Raw genomic sequence first — 25,915 nt, forward strand, 5'->3', positions numbered from 1 at the left:
AAGTATTTTTTTTTCGTGATGGATGTACAGTTTGTCTCCAATTTTAAAAAAAATTATTTAAATTGCTGTGGTAACATGCATGTTCATGTACCAATATGCACTTACCAAGTTGATTGCTAAGGATAAGTTTCTGGAATGGGTACTTCTGGGGCACAGAGCATATGTGTGAATGTGTTTCCGTAGACAGCATGAAGTTCACATGTGGATGGGAGATAGCTTAATTGTACATTTTTCTTCCTTTATAAGTTTTCATATCGGTGTCTCCTTTTGTGAATTGGTTTGGTCCGTTTCAAAATGAATTTAAATGATCTTATTATAGATTTATAATCCTTATATTTTAGACTATTAACTGTAATATAATAAATGTTTCTTTACCTTCTTTTACATCTCCAAATGTTTATGATCTTAATATATTTTTGTTTTGAAAAATTAAAGTACATTCTATGTCTGTGTAAAAATATACTACAATGAATTCTCATACACACATATGTATGTGTGTATATGTGTGTATGTATGTATGTATATGTGTGTATGGGTGTATGTGTATATACACACACATACACTGATAATGCACTAATTACAGTAATAATAATAAAAGGTCAGTAGAGTAGAGCAAGTGGATCAGAGAGAGGGAGGAAAAGGTGGAAAGGGAAGGTACAGGGGAATGAAATTTATGAAATTATATGCCTGTACAAATATGATTTAATGAATTTTACTATTATGTATAATTATGCACCAATATAAATAAATTAAAAAGAGCTAAATAATCAAATTATATTGCAATAAAAATAATAAGCTACTGATACATGTATAACATAAGATAACAGAAAATTACAGTATTAACTATTCATCTTCTGTTTTAAAAAACAGTCGGTATATTGTATTTATAAAAATAATAAATATATAATTTATTATAAAAGCCATTAGTAAATAATTGAAAAAAGTTTTTTGGTTCATCTATTACATTCTCTGGTGTTCCAATTAAGTGTAGTCTTAAGCTATCAATTTTAAGTGAGATTTTTCAGATAAGATTAATGTGGAAACAGTTTTGTACAAAATTAGAATTGAGCTTATCTTTTAGTGTAGGATTCCTATGCTTTAAAAATTAACTGCCTATTCTAATTTTCACGTTTTAGGTATGTCCCACCAGAACAAGCCAAAGTGGTGGCATCAGTTCATGCATCTATTTCAGGTTCCTCTGCCAGTAGCACAAGCAGCACACCTGAGGTTAAACCACTGAAATCTCTTTTAGGAGATTCTGCACCAGCACTGCACTTAAATAAGGGCACACCTACTCAGGTGAGTAGTCTTTTAGAAGTCTTTGTAAGGACTTCCACTTAAGGAGAATTGAATATCAAGAATTTGAGAGGGTGTTTGTGTGTGTGTGTGTGTGTGTGTGTGTGTGTGTGTGTGTGTGTCTTGTTGTTTTGTGGTGTTGGACAACCACTTTTACCACTGAGCCATATCCCCAGCCCAAGAATTTGAGAATTTTTTTTTTTAATTTGAGAATCTAAGACAGCAATATAACCTATGTCCTCATGGTTTGTAATACATTAATTGATTATTGGGTAAATGATAGAAATGTGGTTTTGTTCTGTTTTTGATTGCTATAACTTCTCTGCAGCTTTATGAAGGTGTACAGGAAAGTTGCTAAAGCTATCTGTCTTGATAAACAATTAGTGAAACATGAATCTGTAGTGACAGAGTAGGATAGCTTCTGTGATGTACTTTAACGGGATATAATAAGATTTTCCCAAATGTCTGATTGTGTGGCATGTTTATCATTGAAACTTGGATGGCTTTCCCTTATAACTTATTCTAAAAATATGAAGAGTAAATTGATTTCTGAGGTCAGTACTTTGTTGTATTAGATGGAGTTGTGACAGATCTTGTTCTGCGTGGCATTGCAACTTTAATCCTATACAGCGGTTCTGAAATATAGTAATGTAGATTACATTCTACCATTTTTATAGTGCATTCTAGGGCTTTTGGATAAATTGCTTTGTTTTCACAAAAGGTCTGGGTGAAAAATATGAACAAAGGAATTATGTCAGTATACTGTAACTCTTCCTGCATATAAATACTTCGTGAATTAGAGATAGTTTTGTATAAAAATTCAGCAGCTCTTACTGAAAAATCTTTATAGTTGACGTGTGGTTTTTAGTCCCCAGTCGTTGGTCGCTCTCAAGGACAACAGCAAGAAAAGAAGCAGTTTGATCTTTTGAGTGATCTTGGCTCAGACATTTTTGCTGCTCCAGCTCCTCAGTCAACAGCCACAGCCAATTTTGCTAACTTTGCACATTTCAACAGTCATGCAGGTATGTCTTTTTTCAATAGCTTTTGGATGGTATATGTATAGAACACCAAGAAACATTCATTCTATTTTTTTGGTACCAAGAATTGAACTCGGGCACTCAATCACTGAGCTACTTCCCCAGCCCTATTTTATATTTCATTTAGAGACAGGGTCTCACTGAGTTGCTTAGCACCTCTCTTTTGCTGAGGCTGGCTTTGAACTTTCCATCCTCCTGCCTCAGCTTCCCAAGCTGCTCACATTACAAGTGTGCACTACTGTGCGTGCCTCAGCATTCATTCTTCATTAAGCATCAGTTCAGTTGAGGGTATTTGATTACCCTTAAATATATATAACTATGTAACAGTGGTACTTTTAAACACAAAAGAGATTAAGTATTTTATGTCTGTTAAACAGGACTTTTATTTGTTAAACCTCAATAGGGTTATAAATTGTTTAAATAAAAATAGTAATAATTCATTCAAATTTTTCAGTTCTAATTTTTTGTGTATTATGAGTGTGTGTATGTGTATATATACACACACACACACATGCATATACTCTGGCACACATGCATATATATACACATGTGATCATATAAATATGTACCTAAAATTTGTTTGAATAAGGTTTCAAATAAGGTGTAGACATTGCAGTTGTGAAGTAAGTCTCTTAGTTATTTTAATCTGTAGGTTCTTTTTCCATCATTTTTTCCTCTTATATAAATTGTTAAAAGATAGGAGCTTATTTGTCCTGTAGAGTTTGCCGTGGTCTAAATTTGTTTACTGTACCATTGTGGAGCTGTTAAACAAGCTCTTTTTTTTTTTTCTATATATTTCTTGTAGGTTGTAGTTGGATCTAGAGGTTGGTCAGTTACAGGTGTGTGTGTGTGTGTTGGGTTGCTAGGGAGTTCCAGATTCTTTGTAGGGGACTGACTATTTGGGATTTAAGAGGCACATAATTTTTTAGTCTTTTTTTTTATACTATTAACTGCTCATTAATACTTGGGTCAATTATGCCAAATAATGATAAACCTAAATTTTATCTATTCATTATTTATTGTATTGGATTTATAAGAAACATTACATTTCTATTGAAAATATACATGGAATCTATTTTGGATGCTATAAGCATTGAAGTGTATCACAGAAGATATACCCATCTCCATTTATGAATGATTAAAGAAGCATCAATTCAAATGTACTAAATACTAATTTGGGAATTAATTTAGCCATTTAATGGTTTTATTTGCTAATTCAAAACTTTGCTTTATATTACTTTCAAATGTGTGGGTAAGTTACGACCAAAAGCTGATTTCTATAACTATAGATAAGAAAAATTTAAGACTTTATTTTTCTAAAATATATATTTCATAATTTTATGAGCATAGCAAAAATATTTCAGTTTATTTCATGTTTGCTTTTTTATGCATTTTGAGCATTTACAGATCAGGGATTATTGTTACACTTTTTTTATTTGTTTGTTATCTCTACAGACTAATTTGTACCGTAACTGTACTCATACTTTAATAACTCCCTTAAAATGTTCTTTGAAAAAAAATAGAAATAGTTGTAGAATATGAAATTAAAAAAGAAAGAAACCTATTTTTACAAGATTTAGATGGTGATAGATTTTTAATTATTCTTTCTTTCTCATATATGGTGGAAATGATAGATGAATATGAGGAAATAGTTCAGTAACCAAGTAGCTGGGATGTGTTGCTTAAAGAAGTAGTCCTTTTTCAGCCTGAAGTTCTTACTTATCTACAAATGCCTACTCAAATCTCACCCCCCCCCCCACACACACATACCCTGCTGTCATTCTACTTATATTTGATACCAGGAAAATGCCTTTTTAAAGAAGGTTCTACAAAATTACTCAGTTTTCCCTTCAGTATATTTGATACCATGTTGACATTTTGCCTTGGAATAATTTTTAGATGTGAATCAATGTCATGATTCCACTGATGAATCTTTTTCTAGAACCATTAAAAGCACTGTGTAGTTTTATTTTTTCATATGTAGTTCACAAATAAGTCATTGACGGATGAGTTCTCATTCTGAAGTTCTCATTAAAAAAAAAAAAAGAATTTACCCTGAAGAGTTTGATAGTATTTAATGACAAGTGATAATCATTCAGATGTGCCCATCTGGTTAGCATTGTTTGTTAGGAAACTTGTTTTGTTGTAGATAATTGAAGTGGCTTAAAAGCTAGAAATATATACCTTCAAAAGAACATTCTGGCTGAGGTAGTGTATATGAATATGTGGGGTCCTTATTGTGTTCAAGGAGTCATCTTCTACTGAAGTAGGAAGTTAGAAACATAATTCATGTACAGAGTATTTTGTTTGGTTATAAACATTGTATCACAAAATCTGAACTGTAGTTTTGTCATATGTTATGGATCCCTCAGATGACACAAATGAGTCATGTAATGCTGTGTGGAACTGTGGTATCTTTTTAAAAAAAGGAATATTCTCATCTATCACTACATGGAAACATGGGCAGAGGAGTATTATATGAAGAGGATCAAGAAGTCTGGTTTTGTTTGTTCTGTGTGAAATGCCCTCTTTTTTTTTTTTTTTTTTTTTTTTTTTGTACCAGGGATTGAACCCAGGAGTTCAAAGCACCCTGGGGTGCTTATCCACTGACATATCCTCAGCCTTTTAAAACATTTTTGTTTTGAGACAGGGTCTCACTAAGTTGAGAAACGTAAGTGTATTTCAGAACGGAAGAAGAGATGGTACCAGGTATCTGGTATAAGGTTAGGTACATTTTTCCCCCTACTTTTATACCCATGCAGATATATACAAAACAAAATACTATTAAGCTTTTCTGATTTTCTTCCTAGAATAGGAAGAAATATGTGTAGTAAGTTGCTTTGTTGGTGGAAGAAGTTTTTTTTTAGTAACTTTTTTTGGTTTGTTTACAGTATAATACATGTAAAAGCTCTACAAACTCAGGCATACATAAAAGAAGAAAATGATATTGATCTGAAATCCAACTGCTTAGGGCTAATTAAAATACAAATATTATGAATATAATACCATGTTTAGTTGAGCAAAATTGGCAGTTAAAAATGTCTGGAATTTATTAATTTATTTTCCTTCATATAAACATTTTTGTTCAGGATTAAATATTTTTTATATGAGTTTTAATGGCTGCATTGTAGTCTGCCTTATGATGTTTCATAATATATTTAGGTGATTCCTTTTTGGTGGTCATTTGAGTTTCTGATTTTTTTATTATTATTGAAAACATAACTTGTGGAGCTTTTAGATACAGCTATACTCACTTGCACGGTTATTTCTTTACAGAAATTTCCTAAAAGTTGAATTGCCTGTAACCTTTTACTGTACTAATGACGTTTATCCTTTTTCCATCCTTCAGACATGCTTTTCATTCTTGCCACTGAGCATTCCTTTCCCATGTCCCAGGAGTTTCTTATTCGCATCATATCTTCTTAGAAAATTCTTACTTAGCATCTCTTTTGGCCTTTCAAAAAAAAAAAAAAAACTTTTGAATTATTTATTTACATATTTAGATTTAGAAAAGTCTGGACATTTTCTCCTGTGTCGAGGACCATCTAAGTTGAGAAATGCATCTTGATTTTCTTTTCTTTTCTTTTTTTTTTTTTTTACTGAATGTGATGTACAGTTATAATTCCTATATAACTTTGTTTTTTAAATTATCACATGAATTTGAAATGGCAGCCTCCTAATATAGTGTGAATATATTCTTTTTATTTGGTGGTCATGGCCTTATACATTCAAAAAATTCTTTTCATATTCCTATGCCCTTGGTGCCACATAATTGAAAACTTTAAAGGAACCCCAAAAGAATATTTTACTAATGTAATTAAACTATCTGTATCATTATTTTAGATATTTAGATTATTCCTCAGATTCACATAAGTTATTATTATCTCTTTAAATCAGTGAAATTTCCAAAATGTGCCCCACATTCTTGTTTGTTTTTCTGTAACTCATATTTAATGTTCTGAATTCATTTTCCTTTGTTAATAGATTCACTTTTTTAGCACTGTTCCTGAAGCTATTCAAAGGGTATTGTGTACAGATTATCTTTTCACACAGTATTTTTGGAAATTTCTGGATACCCGTTAGTAAATAGTTATATTTGGGTTAAATTCTTGTAGGACTGAATTTTTATAGGTTAAATTCTTGTAAGTCTGATCTCTAAATGAATTCTCTTTAATGTGAGTTTTGATGCCTTGACACTTTTCATAAAATTCTTAAATTCATTTGTCATGAATTTTCATTTGTAGTTTTCATATTCATTAACGTATGTTGTTCCTTGCCATTTACAGCTCAGAATTCTGCAAATGCAGATTTTGCAAACTTTGATACATTTGGACAGTCTAGTGGTTCGAGTAATTTTGGAGGTTTCCCCACAGCAAGTCACTCTCCTTTCCAACCCCAAACTACAGGTAGAGCTTCTACAGAATTATGCTTAAATGTTTACTTTAAAAACAACAATAAAACTCTGTAGGTATAGTTTTAAAAATTAAATTCTATTGACTTTAAAGTAGTTCTGTCTTACAAAGCTCTGGGGAAATCTGCAATCTTTTATTTTTTCTGTTCTTTTTGCTTTTCTGAACTCTTTTAGTATATTGTCTAATTCACTGCATTCATTCTCCTCCTTTTCCTGCACATGAATCTTGCTTAAATTTCCCATGCACAGCGACATTAAAGTGTTTTAGGATCATGGAGCACATTGATTTAGGCCATCATTTTATGTCTGAATAAGGGAAGCTAATGGCTTCCATAGAATTAAAAGTGGAAGTAACTTCAAGAGCAATAAGCTTGAGAAAAAATTCTAAATGTTAGTTATTATAGATTAATAATAATCACTTTAATCAAACATAGAAATTGTTTTCTGTGTAGGAATTGGTTTTTAAACATTTAATATTCTCCCATAAACTGTACCATTTACAGTCATTAAATCATTGTTTAGATATTTGGCTGATTGCTTTTCTTTCAACTTTTTAATCTGTATTGTCTTAAAGCCTTTTCTTTCAATTTTCTTTTTTTTTCTTTAACTGTCATCATTTATATAATTTCTGGCTGTCCAGCATTTAGAATGCTTTCATCTAGCTGCAGTTTTGGTGAATTTACTTCAGCTTTTCCTCTCCAGGCTACCCACAGTAAGTTCTGTTGTCCAGTAGGCTTTTTTTTTTTTTTTTTTTTAACTAATTTGTATGTTTTGTGCTATATCTCATGGGTGTTTTCAAATATAGATTATTAATCATTTTGTAATTCTAATCCTTTATAAATTTACACTTTTACTCTCCTCTATTATTGAGCTCAGTTTTTTTTTACACAGCTATATTTAATCAAACTTAATTGGTAGTTTTGAAATAAAATTTTTCATAAAAATTTTAGAAGTTTAGCATTTGTTTTGCCATTTCCTTGTAACAGCTCACTATCTTTTAAACAAAGCACACTTTTGTTTGCTTCAATTATAACAACCACAGTTTAATTTCTGAAAATTTTTTATTAGTATATTATTTGTTTTAGAATGTCTAAAGAACTGACTGATGAAAGTGTTCATGGTTTTCACATAGAAGCACCTTCAATCTGTTTTAAAAGTATCTCTAAGTGTACTTTGCTGTCACCTTAATACATAACCATATGTATATACCATTTTGATTACTGAAAGTATGGTTTTAGGAATGAAGAACGATATATCAAAAGTATAGGATCAAAAGCATGGTATGAAATATACTGACTATTCTTTTGTCAGTACTTTAGGAAAGTTCTAAAATAGAGGCATTCTAGTTTAGCTGTGTCAGTGTGTAAACTTGTGTTGATTAAAACATTTTTCTATCAAAAAATACAGTATAATTATTATGTATAACTATATGGGTTTACTGTGAGCATCATGATATTGAATGCACATTAAATTACTATGTAAAATTAAATAATAGCTCTTAAAATGAAATTAAATGTAAAGCTCAATGGCTGTCTTTTTAAAAAGTTCTTGATCAAAATAATAGATTTAAATATTGTTAGCTTCTATCCCTGGGATTTGTTTAAACTGTGTTGCCATAGAGCTTCAAAAGCTTGAACCCTCCAAGTAAGATATTTTGCATCTTGTTAGTATAGTCTGTTGAAGGAGAACTAGTCAAAGATCATGGTATATAGCTGGATGTTCAGTGAAGTTACTGAGTTTTAACCAGTTAACCCCAGCCCCCCACCCCACCCCAATAGTCTTCCCTCCAGGGTTGATGTTATCTTAAATATTGCCAGGTCCTTTGGATTCTAGTTGCATAAATTATAAAAAGGCACATGTAGATGATTAAGATTAAGATGATTCACCAGCCACTGATTTTAAGAATGTACATGATTATAGGGTCATATATGGTTATATACATGATTTCAAGAATGTATGGGATCATAATATCGTGTACCTTATTATAAGAATGTCCTGTATAATCTTTATAAGATAATTTAGGAAGAAATGATCAAATTATCTACCAAAGAGTACTGGGAAAAGTGTAGAAATTTCAAGTGTTCTGTTTATTTTGTTACAGGTGGAAGTGCTGGATCAGTAAATGCTAATTTTGCTCATTTTGATAACTTCCCCAAATCCTCCAGTGCTGATTTTGGAACCTTCAATGCTTCCCAGAGTCATCAGACAGCATCAGCTATTAGTAAAGTTTCAGCAAACAAAGCTGGTTTACAGACAGCAGACAAATATGCAGCACTTGCTAATTTAGATAATATCTTCAGTGCTGGGCAAGGTACCAAGCTTTTTTTTTTTGTGTGGTGGTGCTGGGGATTGAATCCATGGCCTTGGGTATACTAGGCAAGCATTCTACCCTGAGCTGTATTTCCAACCCCTAGGTATCAAGCTTTAAACAAAATAAACACAAATTTGTATATCAAACAGTACTCAAAATTTGGTTATATTTATTAAAATATTTTTCCCATTTATATAGATAATGATGTCTACACTATTTTGAATGGAATTTTCACTTTGAGGTTTTGGATCTGAATTATCAACTACAAAATTGAAGGCTTAGGAATTAATTTATGAAGTTACACTTTTAAAAGAAAATAATTGAAAATTTTTATTTTATCCTAGAAAGCAAGCTTTATTACTCTGTGGCAATAAGGAGCCAATAAATTTTACTAAGAGAGCTGCCTAAAAGGTTATTTGGTGGTTTCTGTATTTTGAACTATTTCCTGCTATTATTTGGTATTTTAAAAATCGATATAAAAAGCAACATATTTTCATTCCACGTTTTTATTTTAAGGTCATTATTTTACATCTAAAAGTCTGTAGTGCAATGACGAACAGCAGGAGTCTGGTGCTAGACTGGATTCCACATTCTGATCTCTGGGTCTCTCTCTCTCTTTTTTTTCTCATCTCCAAAGTGAGAATGATAATAGCATTAAACTCATGAGATTGTTACTGCATGTAAGTTATTCAGAGCAGTACCCGGCACATAATAAGTGCTTAATAAATGCTTCCTACTTTTTTTTTTTTTTAACATGGAAAACTTGGGAAAATGATAACTAGTAATAGGTTGTCCACCACAGGTCTAGCACTTTATGAATATATGTTCACTTGAATGAGATCCACCTGTGCTGGATTTCCTTGAGAATTTCTTTTCTATGCATAATATAGACATATAATGCTAGAGAAAAATAGCATTCTGTCTATAGTGGTATGTGTAACAACTAATCTGGTCCAATGTTGTGTGGAGTAGGTACTAGACTGAAAGACCCCAGAATCCTGTTCATATATTTTATTTATTTATTTAATTGTTTTAGTACCATGTTAGTTTTAAATTTATTAGTTTTTCATGGCAAATGTAGTTGAAAAGGTAAAAGTATAATTTTAAAGTTTGGTGTTTCTTTTGTTCATTCTCAGGTGGTGATCAAGGGAGTGGTTTTGGGACCACAGGTAAAGCTCCTGTTGGTTCTGTGGTTTCAGTTCCCAGTCATTCAAGTGCATCGTCAGACAAGTATGCAGCCCTGGCAGAATTAGACAGTGTTTTTAGTTCTGCTGCCACTTCCAGTAATGCATATACTTCCACAAGTAATGCTAGCAGGTATTTTGTCTTAATATTTCTGCTTTGTGTTTTATCTTTTAATTTTTTTCAACTATGAATAATATAGTTCAGTAATAACTGTTTGAGGGTATAATATAAAAATGATTGAATAGTTTTAAATCTGAGGCAGTTGAGTTTAATTTGTTAATTAGAATATAATCCTTGAGTAATTTTCATAATTTTCTCCTTCAATGAACCAGAAGTTTTGTTCCTTTTCATCCTTGAGTGCTAAAATGTAATTTGGAGAGTACACATCTTTAAATGGGTGGTTACATACAGATTATACTCATCATATAATCCATTTAGCAGTCAAATTACATACAGTACAGTTTTTAATCAGAGACTAAACAGTGAAAGTACTATATTGTAGTCTTAATTTTTAGAACTGTTCACACCAAAACACAACATCAGTTTGCATTACATTTTATTGTCATATTGGTATTTATAAATTCAAAGGTCTACCAATTTTATGTGTGTTTGATACACTGAAATTCTTTGTAGTAGAAAGTTTAACTCATTTTAAAATATTAGATTTTTTAAAACTGTTCATTTTAGGGTCAAGAAAACAGACCCCTAGAGAATTGCCTGTACAATTTTAATCATCTCTACTTCCCATGCCTGTGGATTGTTACCTGCTTTTTTCTCTTATTATCCTTTCACAGCCTTTCTAGAGAGAAATTGCAGAATTTTAACACTACCTCCTTGAACTGTTTGATAATGAATTTTTTGTGCACCAAATGGGAAAAAAATTTAGGATATGTATTAAGATTGTCCATATAAGATATTAATAATGAACTATAACTAGGTGACCATAAACTCAGGAAACTTAGATGAGTTATACAGTACAAATGGTTTATTAATATTATATTGCTGTATATTGGTGGTGCACAAAGAGTAGTCCATAGAATATTTGGGGTACCTAAAATTATTACAGAGGAAACTGAGGTTAAAAAACTTTCTACAATAATTCTGAAAGTTTGTTTTCTTTTTTGCCAATTGACATTTGTATTGATGGAGTAAGGAATGGCAAGAGAAACTGTAGGTGTCTTAACATAAATTAAGATAGTGGTCATTCAGTAGTCTCTGTGTTTCTCAGCACCACACATTGTTTTACTTGTGAATATTCCTAATCAGTTTTTTCTTATCAATCTTCTTGATGAAGCGGTAACATTTTACATTTTTAGTAAATCTTTATCCTTAATATGTCTTATTGATTTTTCTGTGTTAAATAAGGTATACATGAAGTGATTCTGGTGCATGTAGTTGTCTGAAAAGAAATTACTTGTAGAGTTGGTTGAGTTGCGGAAAGAAGTAGCCTCTTATTTTATAGAACACCATTTTTCTTTGACTCAGAGACTAACCATTACTATTCAGATTTGAGTATTTGTCAGACATATTCCAAAAAATGGGTTTGTCACTAAAAAAAAAATCACTGATGAAATTGATGTTTTCCACAAATATCAGAAGACTTTGGAAAATTAATAGACTATCATGAGCTTGACAGCTTCTCATTAATTGTTGGATGTTATGGTTAGCCATATTGATGTGATTTTTAAATTTTGTATAAAGAAAAATGACAACATTTGGAAGATTGTCATAAGCTGATAAAACAAGCATTTTTCTTTCTTTCTGTTTTTTTCCTCTTGTTTTGGTACTAGGTGTTGAACTTAGGGGCACTCAACCACTGAGCCATACCTCTAGCCCTATTTTGTATTTCATTTAGAGACAGGGTATCACTGAGTTGCTTAGCGCTTCACTGTTGCTGAGGCTGGCTTTGAACTTGCGATCGTCCTGCCTCAGCCTCCCAAGCTCCTGGAATTATAGGCATGCAGCACTGTGACTGGCCAAAACAAGTGTTTTTCAAATGACCAATATATGATATAAAATTAGTAAAAGATTCATTTAAAGTACAGGATAGACCAGTGAACTTTAGTTTAATGGAGTGTAGAAAGTTCATTGATATGGTTTCAAATTCCATATTTCAGTTAATCTTAAGAAACTATCACTGTTTTCTGTATGATTTCCACAATTATCTACAATTATCTACTAAAGCTCTTAAAATATATTGGTCCTGTATTAATTAAGCCAACCATTAAAGGGATATTCAGAAATATAAAACAATCTACCTTCTCATTAAATTCATTGTATTTTAAAAATTGTTATTACAAAAGTATTATTTGTGTTATAGCTTAAATTATTTTTAAACCTGAGGAATATTTTTCTAAAGTTCTCAACTTTATTTTCTCTGTGATACAAACTGATAAATGTAATATACATAATATATTTGTCGATTATTGGGATAATAATGTATTTTAAAGTGTAAATACATTTTGAGAGACTCAAAAGTTTCAGAATTGCTATATACATGATATGTTCAGTATTATCTGTTTCCATATTCTATGGCTGCCCTGCAGGCACATTACTTTTGCTTTTTGTTTTCAGCAACGTTTTTGGAACAGTGCCAGTGGGTGCTTCTGCACAGACACAACCTGCTTCTTCTAGTGTGCCTGCTCCATTTGGAGGTATGTACTCCTGATAGATATTGATTGGTTTTTATAAAGAACCTAAGTATGTATTGTGTAGCATTTTCTTAAGGGTACCAAGGGGCAGTCAAAGCAGTGATTTATTATCACAAAGCTTATGTTTTCTATCTTTATAAATATAGTGAATAAATATTTAAAATATTGAATACAAAATAAATTAGGATTTTATAGTATATTTTATAATTTTTTAAAGCTACGCCTTCCACAAATCCATTTGTTGCTGCTGCTGGTCCTTCTGTGGCATCTTCTACAAATCCATTTCAGACAAATGCCAGAGGAGCAACAGGTAAGGAAAAAAAAAGACTTGAGTATGAAACAGTAAGCATTGGGGAAGTAATTTATCACAAAGACCTTGTGAATAACATTGCAAAATGGGGTCTCTTACTAAAGTGAATTGAAACTGGAAAGAAAAGTTAGTCCATAAGACAAAAGCTAGTGAGAAATTTACACAATTTTGGAATTTAACAGTTGAGAAGAACCTTAAAAAAGATGTAGTATTCCCCTTCTGGCGAAACCTTTCATTTTTCAGGTAGGGAAGATCAAATGGGAATGAGATTTCTTTAGAGCCATATAGCTAATATATGACCAAAGAGGAGCTTAAACCCGGTAATTTTTGTTGGTCTGGAATTGAACTAAGTAACATTTGTTGGTCTGAATTTAGAATTTCTGGCTGTGAGTCATTCAGTCTTAATATTAACATTTTAAGAGAATTTTGTTTTTCCCCATAAGACCACATAAGATGAATGGGATTTGTTACATCTTTCTCATATTGTTTTTTTTTTTTTTGAGTTTTGTCTTATTATGCTGTACATCAGAGCTCTTTGCCATCACCTTGGAATGTCAGAAAGTACAGGTGGTATGACGGTATCCATTAAATGAAGACTTTGTAAACTTTGATTTTGTGTATATGTCCTAGTAGTTCTAGAACCAAAGTTTTGATTCCAATTTTAGCAAATGTTGATATAAAATCTTGAGAGAGTAAGTAGGTACTTACAACATTACATTTAGATTAAATCTTATAAAAAATTAGTGATTTTTATTAAATCTCTTTGTCATTGGTAAGATTAAGAATTGTGATGCTAGTAGTAGATAACTTCTTATCTTCATCTTGCATAAATATCTTTGGTTATGAATTTTTGGTATTTAACATAATAGTTGTTTAAAATAACTTTGAATTCCACATAAAATTTAATTTTTTAAAAGTGGTTTATTTTTAAATTTAGGTCAATCTAATACAATGATTATTTAAAATTTCTATTGTGCTTTTGGTTGTTAAGTATATCTAACCAATGATTAAATTTCTATTTGTATTATTTCTTTTTTATTTGGTATATGACCTTGCTGTTTCTTGCTGTATTATTTTGAATTAGTAGAAGGAATTTGTAAAATATTTCAGTGACACAATAGGCTTTTAAACATTGTCTCATTTAATTGTTGAAGCTCTCATCAAATAATTGTCTTAATCCTGGTGTAAGAATTGAGCAAACTGAAGCTTAGAAAAATTAAATGGGTATAGCCAGCTTGAGTTCAAATCCTGATTTAGTATTTATCTGCTAGGTGATACTAAGAATGTTTTTTATATTTTATTAATGAATGGGATAAGGATGATAGGGAAATGTATTAATATTTGTTAAACTTGTTTGCAAGGTACCATTGATGAGTTTATAGATTTCCACATTTAGCAACTGAGGAATGAAAACTGAAAACTTGTCTGAGGTTATAATCACTAAATATTCTGATCCTTATTGCTGTATTTATTTATAAAAATGTGTTCAGTATTCTCTGTCAGGGTTGGTGTAAAATCAAATGATGTAAATCACTGTGTGATTATATATTTAATGCATTTTACTTTAGTATTTTCTTTTCATGACTGTACCTATAAGTTCTGTCCTCAGAATTAAGAACTCTTTCGCTTATTATGTTTTAGAACATGAAAGTCTTTTTAACTATTATTCTACATAGGATATAAAATCATAAAATATATAGGTGATAAATCAATTTTAATATGAGCCTAGTTTATTAGAATGGTAAATATACTATGTCCATAAATTTTTATTCTGAGGTAAAATATTTTTATATTATAAGTCATTTTTGGATTTATCACATTGGTTATATTTTTTAGGTTATTATTGAATGCATTAAAGCAAATGTTTCATGTTTCTATTGAAGCTAAAATATGAATAGAACTTTGATGGACTGTGCTTATGACTAGGAATTTTCATTGCTTTATATCAACAAAATTGAGGTAGCTTTTGAAAAAGGGCATTTCAGAACAGTTTCATGTGAAATTTGAAAAGTTCTTACCAGTATACTTCCTGGATTTTCAAGACTTTGGAGCTTTAACTTTTAACATATTATTTAAGAACCTTCTTTAGGAGATTACCCTGCATGGTTTAAGTATTCTTTTAATTTTAGGATTCTGTGACATTTAGCAGAGTCCTCTCCCAGCCTCAGTCCTTAAATCCAATTAATAGAATTAAGATAATTGTCATTTATTAGGCAATTCTCTTACAACTTCTCTCACTTATACTATGCCCCTTTTTTCAGAAGTCCTTTTGAAAAAATGAACTTTATTTTCTGTTTTAAAGAATTTTTTTCTTTCCAGGGAGATAAACTTATAGAAATGTAGAGCTGAAAGATTCCATAGGTAGTATCCAGACACCACAGCCTTATTTTATTACCTAGGTAGAAACCAGTTTGCCTTTAGGGTTCAATATTAAGTAATGGCTAAACATGATATTAACATTCAGGACACTTCTAAACCAGTACTTTTTTCATTCCAGTAAGATTTTGCATTTCTGTAACATACACTGAGAAGTATATGTACTTGTTTCAGTAGGCCCACCTCACTCTGGAAATGAGATTTAAAAAAAAAAAAAAAAAGGAATGGGGGTAATTGAAGAAAAACGAAAGAAAACCTAAGTAGAGAGTTCCATTAGGTTGTATAAGACATTTTTGTAATAGAGGAGCTGATATACTCACCATGTTCCTCAAATTGCTCTTAATATTTAGACATCTCGAACATTTAATAATTTGCGGTTGGTACTTTAAAACGGAAATAGATAGATATAAAAATGAACACAACAAAAAGTTAAACTTCATAGCAGACTGGAGAAAATATTGTCAAGTCACATATCTCACAATGGACTTATTCGTAAAATGTGAAGAATTCTTACAACTCAATAATAAAATGACAACCCAATTTAAAAGTTGACAAAAGATATTTTGAATAGACATTTCTCCAAGGGGGCATATAGTTGGTAAACACATGAAAAAATACTATTAGTCAGTAGAGGAATGCAAATCGAAATTACTATGTGTTGCTACTTCACACCTATGACGGCTCTGATAATAATTATTAGTGAAAGATATAGAGAAATGCCAAACTGCATACATTGCTTGTGGGAATATGAAATGGTACATCTGTGCTCAAAAAGGTCAACATAGAGTAGTTCCCCTATTAGGAATATACCCACAAGGAAAGGAAACATTCACACAAAAAAACTTGTTTACACAAGTGTTTACGTCTGTATTGTTCATAGTACCCCCCAAATGAAAACAAATATCATCAACCCTATATATATTAACCCACATATCATCAACTGAAGAAGCCAAATGCTGAATAGCCATATAGTGGAATATTTTTTGATGATAATACGTAATGAAGTAATTATGTACATGGATGAACCTTGAGATTTTTATTCTAAATAAAACATTAGCTACTTACAAAAGTCTACACATTTATCGTTCTATTTGTATAAAATGCGCAGGACAATAAAATCTACAGAGACAGAAAATAGATTGATTTATCACAGTTGATTAGTGGTTGTAGGAGGCTGAGATGGTGGTAATGATGGGGCAGTATAGGAAGTAGTAGCCTTTGGATATAGAATTTCTTTTAGAGGGGATAAAAAAGTAATCTAGATTGTGGTGATGTTTGTACAATGCCTGTGTGTATGTATTAATATTGAATTCTGTACTTTCAACGGACAAATTGTATGACGTGAATTATATCTTGAAAGTTATTTAAGAAAAATTTATAGCATTTTTGGTACTCCAAAGCTTAGGGATTGGCATCTTTGTTCCAGACTGAAATATAGTGTTACTATTAATTAACAATGACTGTTGACTGAATCTTGTAGCAGTATTTCATGGAAAAGGATTCTATGCTTAAGTACAGATGGGAAATGCCAGGACTTCTTAAAGCTTTAGAGTGGTCTAAAAAGGAGATAAATGTCAAGTGACCAAACTTAACACAGAACATTCCTTCAGTTAACCTTTGGTTGAATTAAGAGCACAGTATGTATGTGTATGTGTGTGTGGGTGTGTGTGTGTGTGTATTTTTCTAATTTAGGAAGAAAAATACATTTGTTGACTGTTTAATATACAGCACTTTGATTCATTGTTACATTTAATCTTCTTAACAGCTTTGTGAAATGTATAGGTTTTGCTTGGTCACTTCATGCCCCCTATTAAGTAACATTGTGCTCCCAGACAATGGCAGAACCAACATTAATTCAGTTTCCTCAAATTTATGCTAATCTTAAAAGTATTGTAATTTCCTTTTTGTTAAACAACAGTGAAAAAAGGTTTTAGTGTTCAGCAAAACCTGTTTGTCTTTTGTTAATTACATATCTTTATATGTAACCTCTTTATCCTCAAATGTGCCAGGTATGTAAGATGCACAAGATACATTTTTCTTCCTCTTAAAGGTGACTGTATTTTAAGCTGAAAGTCCCCACTCACCTTTTTAGTAAACCGTGTTTAATAATTTTACCTGCATGATACTTAGTTCATTTGAGTCATCTTTATGTATTTCTAGTTGAGTTGTAAATAAAATGATCTGGCATTGTTCCGGTGCTTTCTCTTAAGACTTGGGGTTTAGATGCTAAATAGCATTTTTGGATGCAGCTCATGATGTGTACAAATCTTTTTTTATACATATAGTTGTATCTTCACCTGAAAATAATGTCAGTGCTTTTTTTAGAAATTGAATTTCATGAATGTTTCTTCATTTGATATTTATTCTCTTAAATTTTTCTTTATTTCAAATGGTATAAATATTATAGTATTGTGAATATAGTTGGAATAAAAATGCTCATTTTGTGATTGTGTTTTAATTTATATATTTTTATGCTATCCAGTTGGCAACAGCACATTCTAATTTGAGAATTATTTAATCAAACAAATTTACTTTTTTTGAACAGTAGTTGTTCACAACTTAATTGACATTGGTCTCTTTATGGCTTTCCATAAGGCCTTTCTGGAGCAATGCATTCTCAAGTGTTTCCTCACGCTCATTTTGGTAGGTGGCCACAACTAATATCTAGATTTGTGTGGCAGTTTGTCTACCTGCTTGTTGAAGCTTCTGCTAGCGTTCTGGATCCTTGCATGTGGAATTAAGTTTTTCCATGTTTTAAAATGGAGTGGGCATGGATGTGTGGCATTGAGATCATGTTGTATTAAAGTTATATGAAAATCTTTTTATAGTGATTTATGTTTTAATGCTGAAAAGCATTATTGCTTACCTCCATGGTCACAGTAGAATGTTAGTAGCTTTTTTGATTCTTTTTCTTAAGTTTGGATTCATAGTACTTTAAGTGATACCTTTTTGATATACCAAACCATTTTAACATATTCCATGGAGTTTGGTTTTGCTTAACTGTATCCCAGTATTGCTTTTTAGTGCTTTCTTAAACAGTGATTTGTCGAAATTATGTTAGTGCATTAATGTCTGTAATACCTTCCTGTTTCCCTTTCAGTGTGCTGCTTATTCTTTCACTTGCTTCCCAGTGCCTATTTTCCTTTTTTTATATGTCAGTAATGATTAAATTTTTAAATTTTGATGTGTAGTTAGAATTAATTTATTAAGCAAAATTGCATTGTTATAAACACTAGAACTCTTGTATTACTTTGGACAACATCTGTAACTTGTTTTTTATTTTTCTTTTTTAAGAAGAAAACATAGATTTTATGGAATACCTTTAGTATTAAGTAATTTTTGTGATTTTAATCAATGATCATGTTAATTTTTTAAAATCAGGAAGTTCAGTGTGTTATTATGGTATTTTGATAGTAGCATGCTTACAATACTTCATTATGTAATTACTAGAAGTCTATTTAAATCAATATTATATCTTGTTTTACTGAGTGCCTTCTTAGGACCAATAGTTGGAAAGGTGCTATTTAAATATTTACTAGCAATAAAAAAACACTATCTGCTACTATATGTTTTTGTTGTGTGAATTAATTTATAAATGATGATTAGGAAGTATGGTAGGTAGTTCACACCCAGGTCTCCCCCAACATGTTAATGTTTTGCTATTACGTTATAGCAGTGGGACACAGATCCAAGGAGGAGTACAGTAGTACTGTTACCCTCTTACCCTACATTCTTTCTCTTCTAAGAATGCCCTTTTCAGTCTTTCTGCATTTTGTTCTAATTTTTATTGTTTAGTAGTCCCCATGTTTTTCGGTCCTCTTCTAAAGTTATTTTTATTTACCTTTCAAAAGGGATGGGAATTCTTGGTTTATTTTAATTGATGTAGTAGGAACTGAACATGTCCTTTTAATTGTGTCAGTGTTTTGTTGTTGCTGTTTTTGTTTTTGGTACTGGGGTTGAAGCCAGGGGTGATTTACCACTGAGCCACATCCCCCAGCCCTTTTTTGAGACATAGTCTTGCTAAATTGCTGAGGCTGGCTTTGAACTTATAATCCTCCTGCCTTAGCCTCCGAAGCCACTGGGATTATAGGCATGTACTACCTACCTGGCTGTAGTAGTGTTTTTGGTTTTCAACTGTTTTTTTTTTTTTCCTTAGTTACAAATCTAAATAGATTTTACTGGTCTGCCTCTAATCCTCTTTCTCCTATAAGTCCAATTATTTTTAGTGAACTCTTCTGTAGAGAATTTAAAATGGTTTTCCAGGGACATACACCTTAGGGAATAAAATTAAAATTTTGGTTATTATTGTATATGGCAAAACAAACCTAAAAATAAAAATGTATACTCATATACATGTGAATTGCATTATAATGTGCTTTAAAAAGCAAACTCATGCTTTTAGACTTTATATATTTGAGAAATTTGCTTGGACTTTGAAATGACAGCTTTAGTGGTTTCATTCTTGTCATGGGTTTCAGGAGAACAAAATTTCCTGGTTTATTACTTCTTTGTTGGAATTTCAGATGCCTCTAATATATGTCTTAGTATTTTTCAACGTAAGTTATGTATTGTACAATGTTGAGTATAAGAAGCATACTGTCCCCCCCCCCCTTTTTTTTTTTCATAACTGATTATCCCTTTTTTTCTTCTGTCAGCGGCAACCTTTGGCACTGCATCCATGAGCATGCCTGCAGGATTTGGCACTCCTGCTCCCTATAGTCTTCCCACCAGTTTTAGTGGCAGTTTTCAGCAGCCCGCCTTCCCAGCCCAAGCAGCTTTCCCTCAACAAACAGCTTTTTCTCAACAACCCAATGGTAAGAACTGACACTTGAATAGTAGTAAGTCCACTTTAGATATCCTTTATATATTATAATATAATATAAGGTGTTTGGAACAAAGACTTACCTAAAGAATGCTATAGTGTTATGTGCTGAGTTTTTACTATACAAAAATAGAAGCCTCCAGTGATTTTATCTCAGAAAACATGATTTTTTTTTTTTGAGTTTCTGCGCCCATATTACAGATTTTGGGAAAATTTGCTTGGACTTTGAAATGACAGCTTTCTAAAGAGTATACCCCTTCCTTCTCAAAGACAACCAGTGTCTTTTTTCTTCTTTTTAATTCATCTTGTATGTTTTTTGATTTGAAAAGGAAGCTATAGGCTTTTGAGTATTAGTTTGTTTTGTCATCACAAAAAATGTTGCCTTGTGCTTTTTTTGTAAAAGGGTGTGGGGTGTGTGTGTGTGTGTGTGTGTGTGTGTGTAAGAGAGCAATTTTCTAAATTGAAGACTTGAGAAGATATAACAACTTGTTTTACCTATTTTTCACATTTGCTGGAGTATGAAATCCATGGGTTTTTAAGTCACCAGTTAGATAAAAGTCTGAAAATATGGTCTATGGAAGAGCCATATGATAAAGTATTTCTAAATAAATACTGTGATTTATGTAGAAATTGTTGTGTTGTCCACCCACACAACTCCTCCCAGTCACAAGTTATCGGTTAAGTAGAGCTAGAATCAGCCATTTCTTTTTTATAGTATTTGTGTATATATACACCACATTTGCTTTTTAAATTATATTTTTATATATGCATTTTAACTATGCATAATAGTGGGATTCTTATGACCTATTATACATGCACATAACATAATTTCCTAGTACTTCTCCTCTCCCAGTCATCTGAGCTCCTCCTCCTACTGTAATGGTTGCCCTTTATTTATGTTTTAAATTTATTTTTAATTGATGTATTATACATAAAAGTAAGATCCATTATGCTATATTCATATGTATACATAGCATAGAAATTAATCATTTCTTAAGAGCTTTGTGAGAACTATTTTAAGACATGTCATAGGAGGTTTGTCTCCAGCTTCTGAAAGAACTGTTAGACATAACAGTTTAACTTTGATTATTTTTAGTTTTGCTCCTCTGGTAAGAATTTCTCTGAAAGTTATTATATGAGACTTAATTAACATCCGATTATCTTATGATTACAATTATCTTACTTGAGGATTCTGTTTTCAAAAGGTGCAGGTTTTGCAGCATTTGGACAAACAAAGCCAGTGGTAACTGCTTTTGGTCAAGTTGCAGCTGCTGGAGTATCTAGTAATCCTTTTATGGTAAGTGAAATTCAATTTTAACTGCTATATAAGTTGATGCCTCAAGGAAAAACAGGATGTGTATATCCATACATGCTGTTTTTGTTCTGATATGACAAGATGTACAAATTGAGACAAGAGTCAATTATGCATGTTCTTTATCTGACCTTTAAAAATAATTAGTTGTAAATCAAAGCACTGACAGTAAATAAATTTTATAATATAAAACTTAATCTGCATTGTTGTCAAAATAACACTTTAGGAGAGGCTGTAGGATTTAATGAATCAGTATGAAAAGGAAGAGATTTTGTTTGAAAAACAAGTTCTTCTATTAAAGGACCAAGTCTCTTCTTAGATTATCTCACAAGAATTGTTTGAAATAATGGCTGTGAAAGATACAGCACAGTCTAGGATACATAATAATAGTAGTATTATAGTTTGTTGCCAGTAACCATTATAATAAATGTTATTGAAAATAATAATAATTCTAATAGAAATAAAATTACCTAGATAAATATTAAGTAGAATTTAATGTTTTCATATTTTGCACACACATCACTTTTGTCTGTTTTGTCTTGTGTTTCCCTTTAGACTGGTGCACCAACAGGACAATTTCCAACAGGAAGCTCATCAACCAATCCTTTCTTATAGCCTTATATAGACACTTTACTGGAACGAACTTTTATGTGGTCACATTACATCTCTCCGCCTCTTGCACTGTTGTCTTGTTTCACTGATCTTAGCTTTAAACACAAGAGAAGTCTTTAAAAAGCCTGCATTGTGTATTAAACACCAGGTAATATGCGCAAAACAGAGGGCTCCAGTAACAACTTTTAACCTGTGAATTGGCAGAAAAAGGTAGCGGTATCATGTATATTAAAAATTGGCTAATATTAAGTTATTGCAGATACCACATTCATTATGCTGCAGTACTGTACATATTTTTCTTAGTAATTAGCTATTTGTGCATATCAGTATTTGTAACCTTAACACATTGTTGTGTGAGAAATGTTACTGGGGAAATAGATCAGCCACTTTTAAGGTGCTGTCATATATCTTGGAATGAATGACCTAAATCATTTTAACCATTGCTACTGGAAAGTTACTAAGTCAAAATTGGAAGGTTTTATTCGTTCTTGAATTTTTCCTTTCTAAAGAGCTCTTCTATTTATACATGCCTAAATTCTTTAAAAATGTAGAGGGATACCTGTCTGCATAATAAAGCTGATCATGTTTTGCTACAGTTCGCAGGTGAAAAAATAAATATTAGAAAATATGCTATTGTTTTTGTGTTCTTGCTGCAATGCCTTTACCAAAGTGGCCTTAAATATGAGTAGTGAATTGAGAACATCTTGAATTCTTAAAGACTTCTAGTGACTAACTTTTTATAAAAAGGCCATGTAGAAAATTTATTAAAACTACTAGGATTGCTATATTCAGGAATATGTCAGTGGTAAAGCATTTAAATGTAGCTTGTCAGATTCACCGTAATACTTCTACTTTCTTTGCAACTTCCTTATTTTGTGAAATTTGTATATAAAGAATTTGCATGTATGTGTTATTTACAAAATTTTTTAAAAGATTTTGAATTTCTCAAGACTGCAAAAGGCCTATTTTAACTATTGATTTTTTTTTTTAATTTTGATTGTCTTTGAATGTATTGAAAGCAGACATGCATTAACTGTGACATGATTGCACCTCAGTTGTCCCCCACCCCCTTTTCTGGACAAATTGATATTATTGATAGGACATGTGTTTATGTTCATTTTGGGGGAAAAAAGCTGGAACCCAATGTTACCTTAAAGTTTTGGAATACTTTGTTTAAAAAGGCAGTGATACTAAGTTTAGTTATATCTTTCTGTTAATATTCAAATGAACTTGTTTTAATATTTATATATAGTAATGCTTCATTCATCCAGAATAATCTGGCAGTCTCATCAAAATGGAACACAACCTAGAAACTTGGAGAAATTTTTAAAATATGTGTCTGAACAACTTATCTAAGTCATAAAATCTATATGTTAGAGCTTATGCATTTGTTTTTGTGTGAGATTTTAATAATTTTGATTATTTGATTTCCTAGCTCATAGCATATTAGTAGTTCAGAAGTGATGGCTTGAAAGGAAGAAGGTAAAGAAACTGAAGAGCATACACTGTTCAGGACTATTTAGTGAGGGGCAGGCAGCCCAGCCTAGAGAACATCAATATATCATTTTCTGATAATTATCTGTTGTTATAACGCTGTGTCACCAAGAAAAGGTGAAATTACATACATAGATATGTAATATATATGAAAAGTTTTATCTTAAAACGATTAAAAAAATTTTAAAAGCTTTGGTATTAAGAGGTGAACATCAGTTTCCTCAAATACTTTATTCATGTTGAAAGCCTTTTGCAATGATGACTACATGAGTTGTTACCTTAGTGTTTTAAAATTTTTATATAGTGTTGTGGACTTTTTAGATTATTGCTGTCCAGTGCACACCTAACTGAAAGGATAGTTTATCTGAACTGTTTTGATAAGCAAGAAGACTGGAAAATCTCTGTCCCTTTTCTGAGCCCTATTTCTCTTAGAATTAAATAATTGCTGCATTGGTCCAGGTATGTGTGGGTATAGTCTTTAAATAGTTCTACATTTGGGTGGAATCCTTCAGCCCATTTTTCATGAAGGGAAAATTTAAGAAATGTTTTGAATTTCTGTTTTAGATTGTATTGGGTCCAAATCAATTTCATATGTACAAAAGTTATGCTATATAATTGTAGGCCAGTACCCAATACCAGGGTTTTCTTCTAAGAAGTATAATTAAACAGTTGTTATCAAAATAATTTTATAAAGACTATTTTTTTTCTGGGTAAATCTTGAAATTTGTAATTAAATGGGAATTTAAGGACTTTCAGCGAGAGCTTATAAAGTCAAGGTGATTAGGTTAGATTCAGAAGACATCCAGCTTTAAAATGGATTTTCTCGTGATCTTTATTGTTCATTATTTTTAAAGTCAACTTCATTTGACTTTTCTATTCAGACTTGCTTCTAATTTTATATAGACTATCAGAATTACTTTGACTACTAAAATGAAAATCCTTGAAAGTGATATCACTAAAGACCTTCTAATGTCCTGGTTCACCAGTTGAATCATGCCTTCTTTCCTGTTCTTTGTTCAGGAAAGACATTTGTCATTTCTTTTAGGATGGCAAAAACTTGTTCTGTATAATTTAAAAGCATATTTTATTGTTTTTTTGAAATAAAGAATATTTTATCCCTACTTTTGTGAAATTAGAAGTTAAGGGCTGGGGTTGTGGCTCAACTCAGGTAGAGCGCTTGCCTAGCACGTGCAAGGCTCTGGGTTTGATCCTCAGCACCACATAAAAATAAATGAATAGAATAAAGCTATTGTGTCCAACTACAACTAAAAAATAAACATAAAAAGGAGTTAAGGTTATTGCATTCTTCCTTAGAATAGTTCCTTCTATATATTTGAAAGGATTAGTCTTTATCTGGAGATCCCTTGCTCCTGACTTATGTCCGCTTTGGTATAGTACCTATCAACTGGCAAGATGGAGAGGGAAAATTAGCTGCATTTTACCACTGCCATCTACAGTTCTGGATCATTTTGGTCTCAGAACCATAATTATAATTATCTAAATGTTTTGAAAATCCCCAAAGAGATTTTGTCTGTGAAACATATCTTTCAGAATTTACTGTGTTAAGAATAATACTGAGATATCTTAAAAACATGCTTATTCATACAAACATTACCATAAGAATCTTACTTGTTAACATAGAAAAACATTTTTTTTGATGAAAAAAATTACCTTTAAAAACCAAAACTATGAAAAACAGGATCATTATTTTACATTTTGCATATCCTTTTAATGTCTGGCTTAATAGGAACAAGTTCTCAGACTGCTTTTGCATTTCTGTTTTTTTTTTAATTTGCATAACCTGATCACTGGAAAACTACATTATGCACTTGTGAAGTCGTAAGTGTCAAAGAGGAATATAATATCTTTGCATTATTTTGAAAACAGTTTGATCTTGTACAGCTTTCAGAGTCTTGGGAGACTTTCCCTGGATCACACTTTGAGAACCAACTATATTTTAAATTTGTACATTTTTTGAACAGTATTTACTTGTACATGGGTGGGTGGGGGTGGTAGTGTTAAACATAACTTCTTCCTGCACTAAGATTTTTGTTTGCTTGGTGGGAAAAACTGAAATTCCAGTTGAAATTGAAGACTT

At 31.4% G+C, this 25,915-nt stretch overlaps 1 protein-coding gene across 6 annotated transcripts in view; it reads left to right on the plus strand.

The window, feature by feature from the left end:
- The window catches only part of AGFG1 (ArfGAP with FG repeats 1), a 56,499-nt gene extending 31,397 nt beyond the window's left edge, over window positions 1–25,102 (plus strand). The window contains exons 4-15 of one of the 6 annotated variants that reach the window (XM_081261333.1): window positions 1,137–1,299; window positions 2,165–2,318; window positions 6,620–6,739; window positions 7,385–7,456; window positions 8,846–9,055; window positions 10,192–10,372; window positions 12,815–12,894; window positions 13,109–13,201; window positions 18,173–18,220; window positions 20,233–20,391; window positions 21,605–21,696; window positions 22,267–25,102. In XM_081261333.1, coding sequence (XP_081117459.1) covers window positions 1,137–1,299; window positions 2,165–2,318; window positions 6,620–6,739; window positions 7,385–7,456; window positions 8,846–9,055; window positions 10,192–10,372; window positions 12,815–12,894; window positions 13,109–13,201; window positions 18,173–18,220; window positions 20,233–20,391; window positions 21,605–21,696; window positions 22,267–22,326 — 1,432 coding nt within the window. In that variant the 3' untranslated portion in view covers window positions 22,327–25,102. The remainder of the gene's footprint in view (window positions 1–1,136; window positions 1,300–2,164; window positions 2,319–6,619; window positions 6,740–7,384; window positions 7,457–8,845; window positions 9,056–10,191; window positions 10,373–12,814; window positions 12,895–13,108; window positions 13,202–18,172; window positions 18,221–20,232; window positions 20,392–21,604; window positions 21,697–22,266) is intronic. The other 5 variants (XM_081261334.1, XM_081261336.1, XM_081261335.1 and 2 more) reach the window with 5 other exon arrangements.
- Window positions 25,103–25,915: the final 813 nt, after the last annotated feature.

This window comes from Spermophilus citellus (genome assembly GCF_964194105.1).
Source record: "Spermophilus citellus genome assembly, chromosome: 11".
Classification (NCBI taxonomy): domain Eukaryota; kingdom Metazoa; phylum Chordata; class Mammalia; order Rodentia; family Sciuridae; genus Spermophilus; species Spermophilus citellus.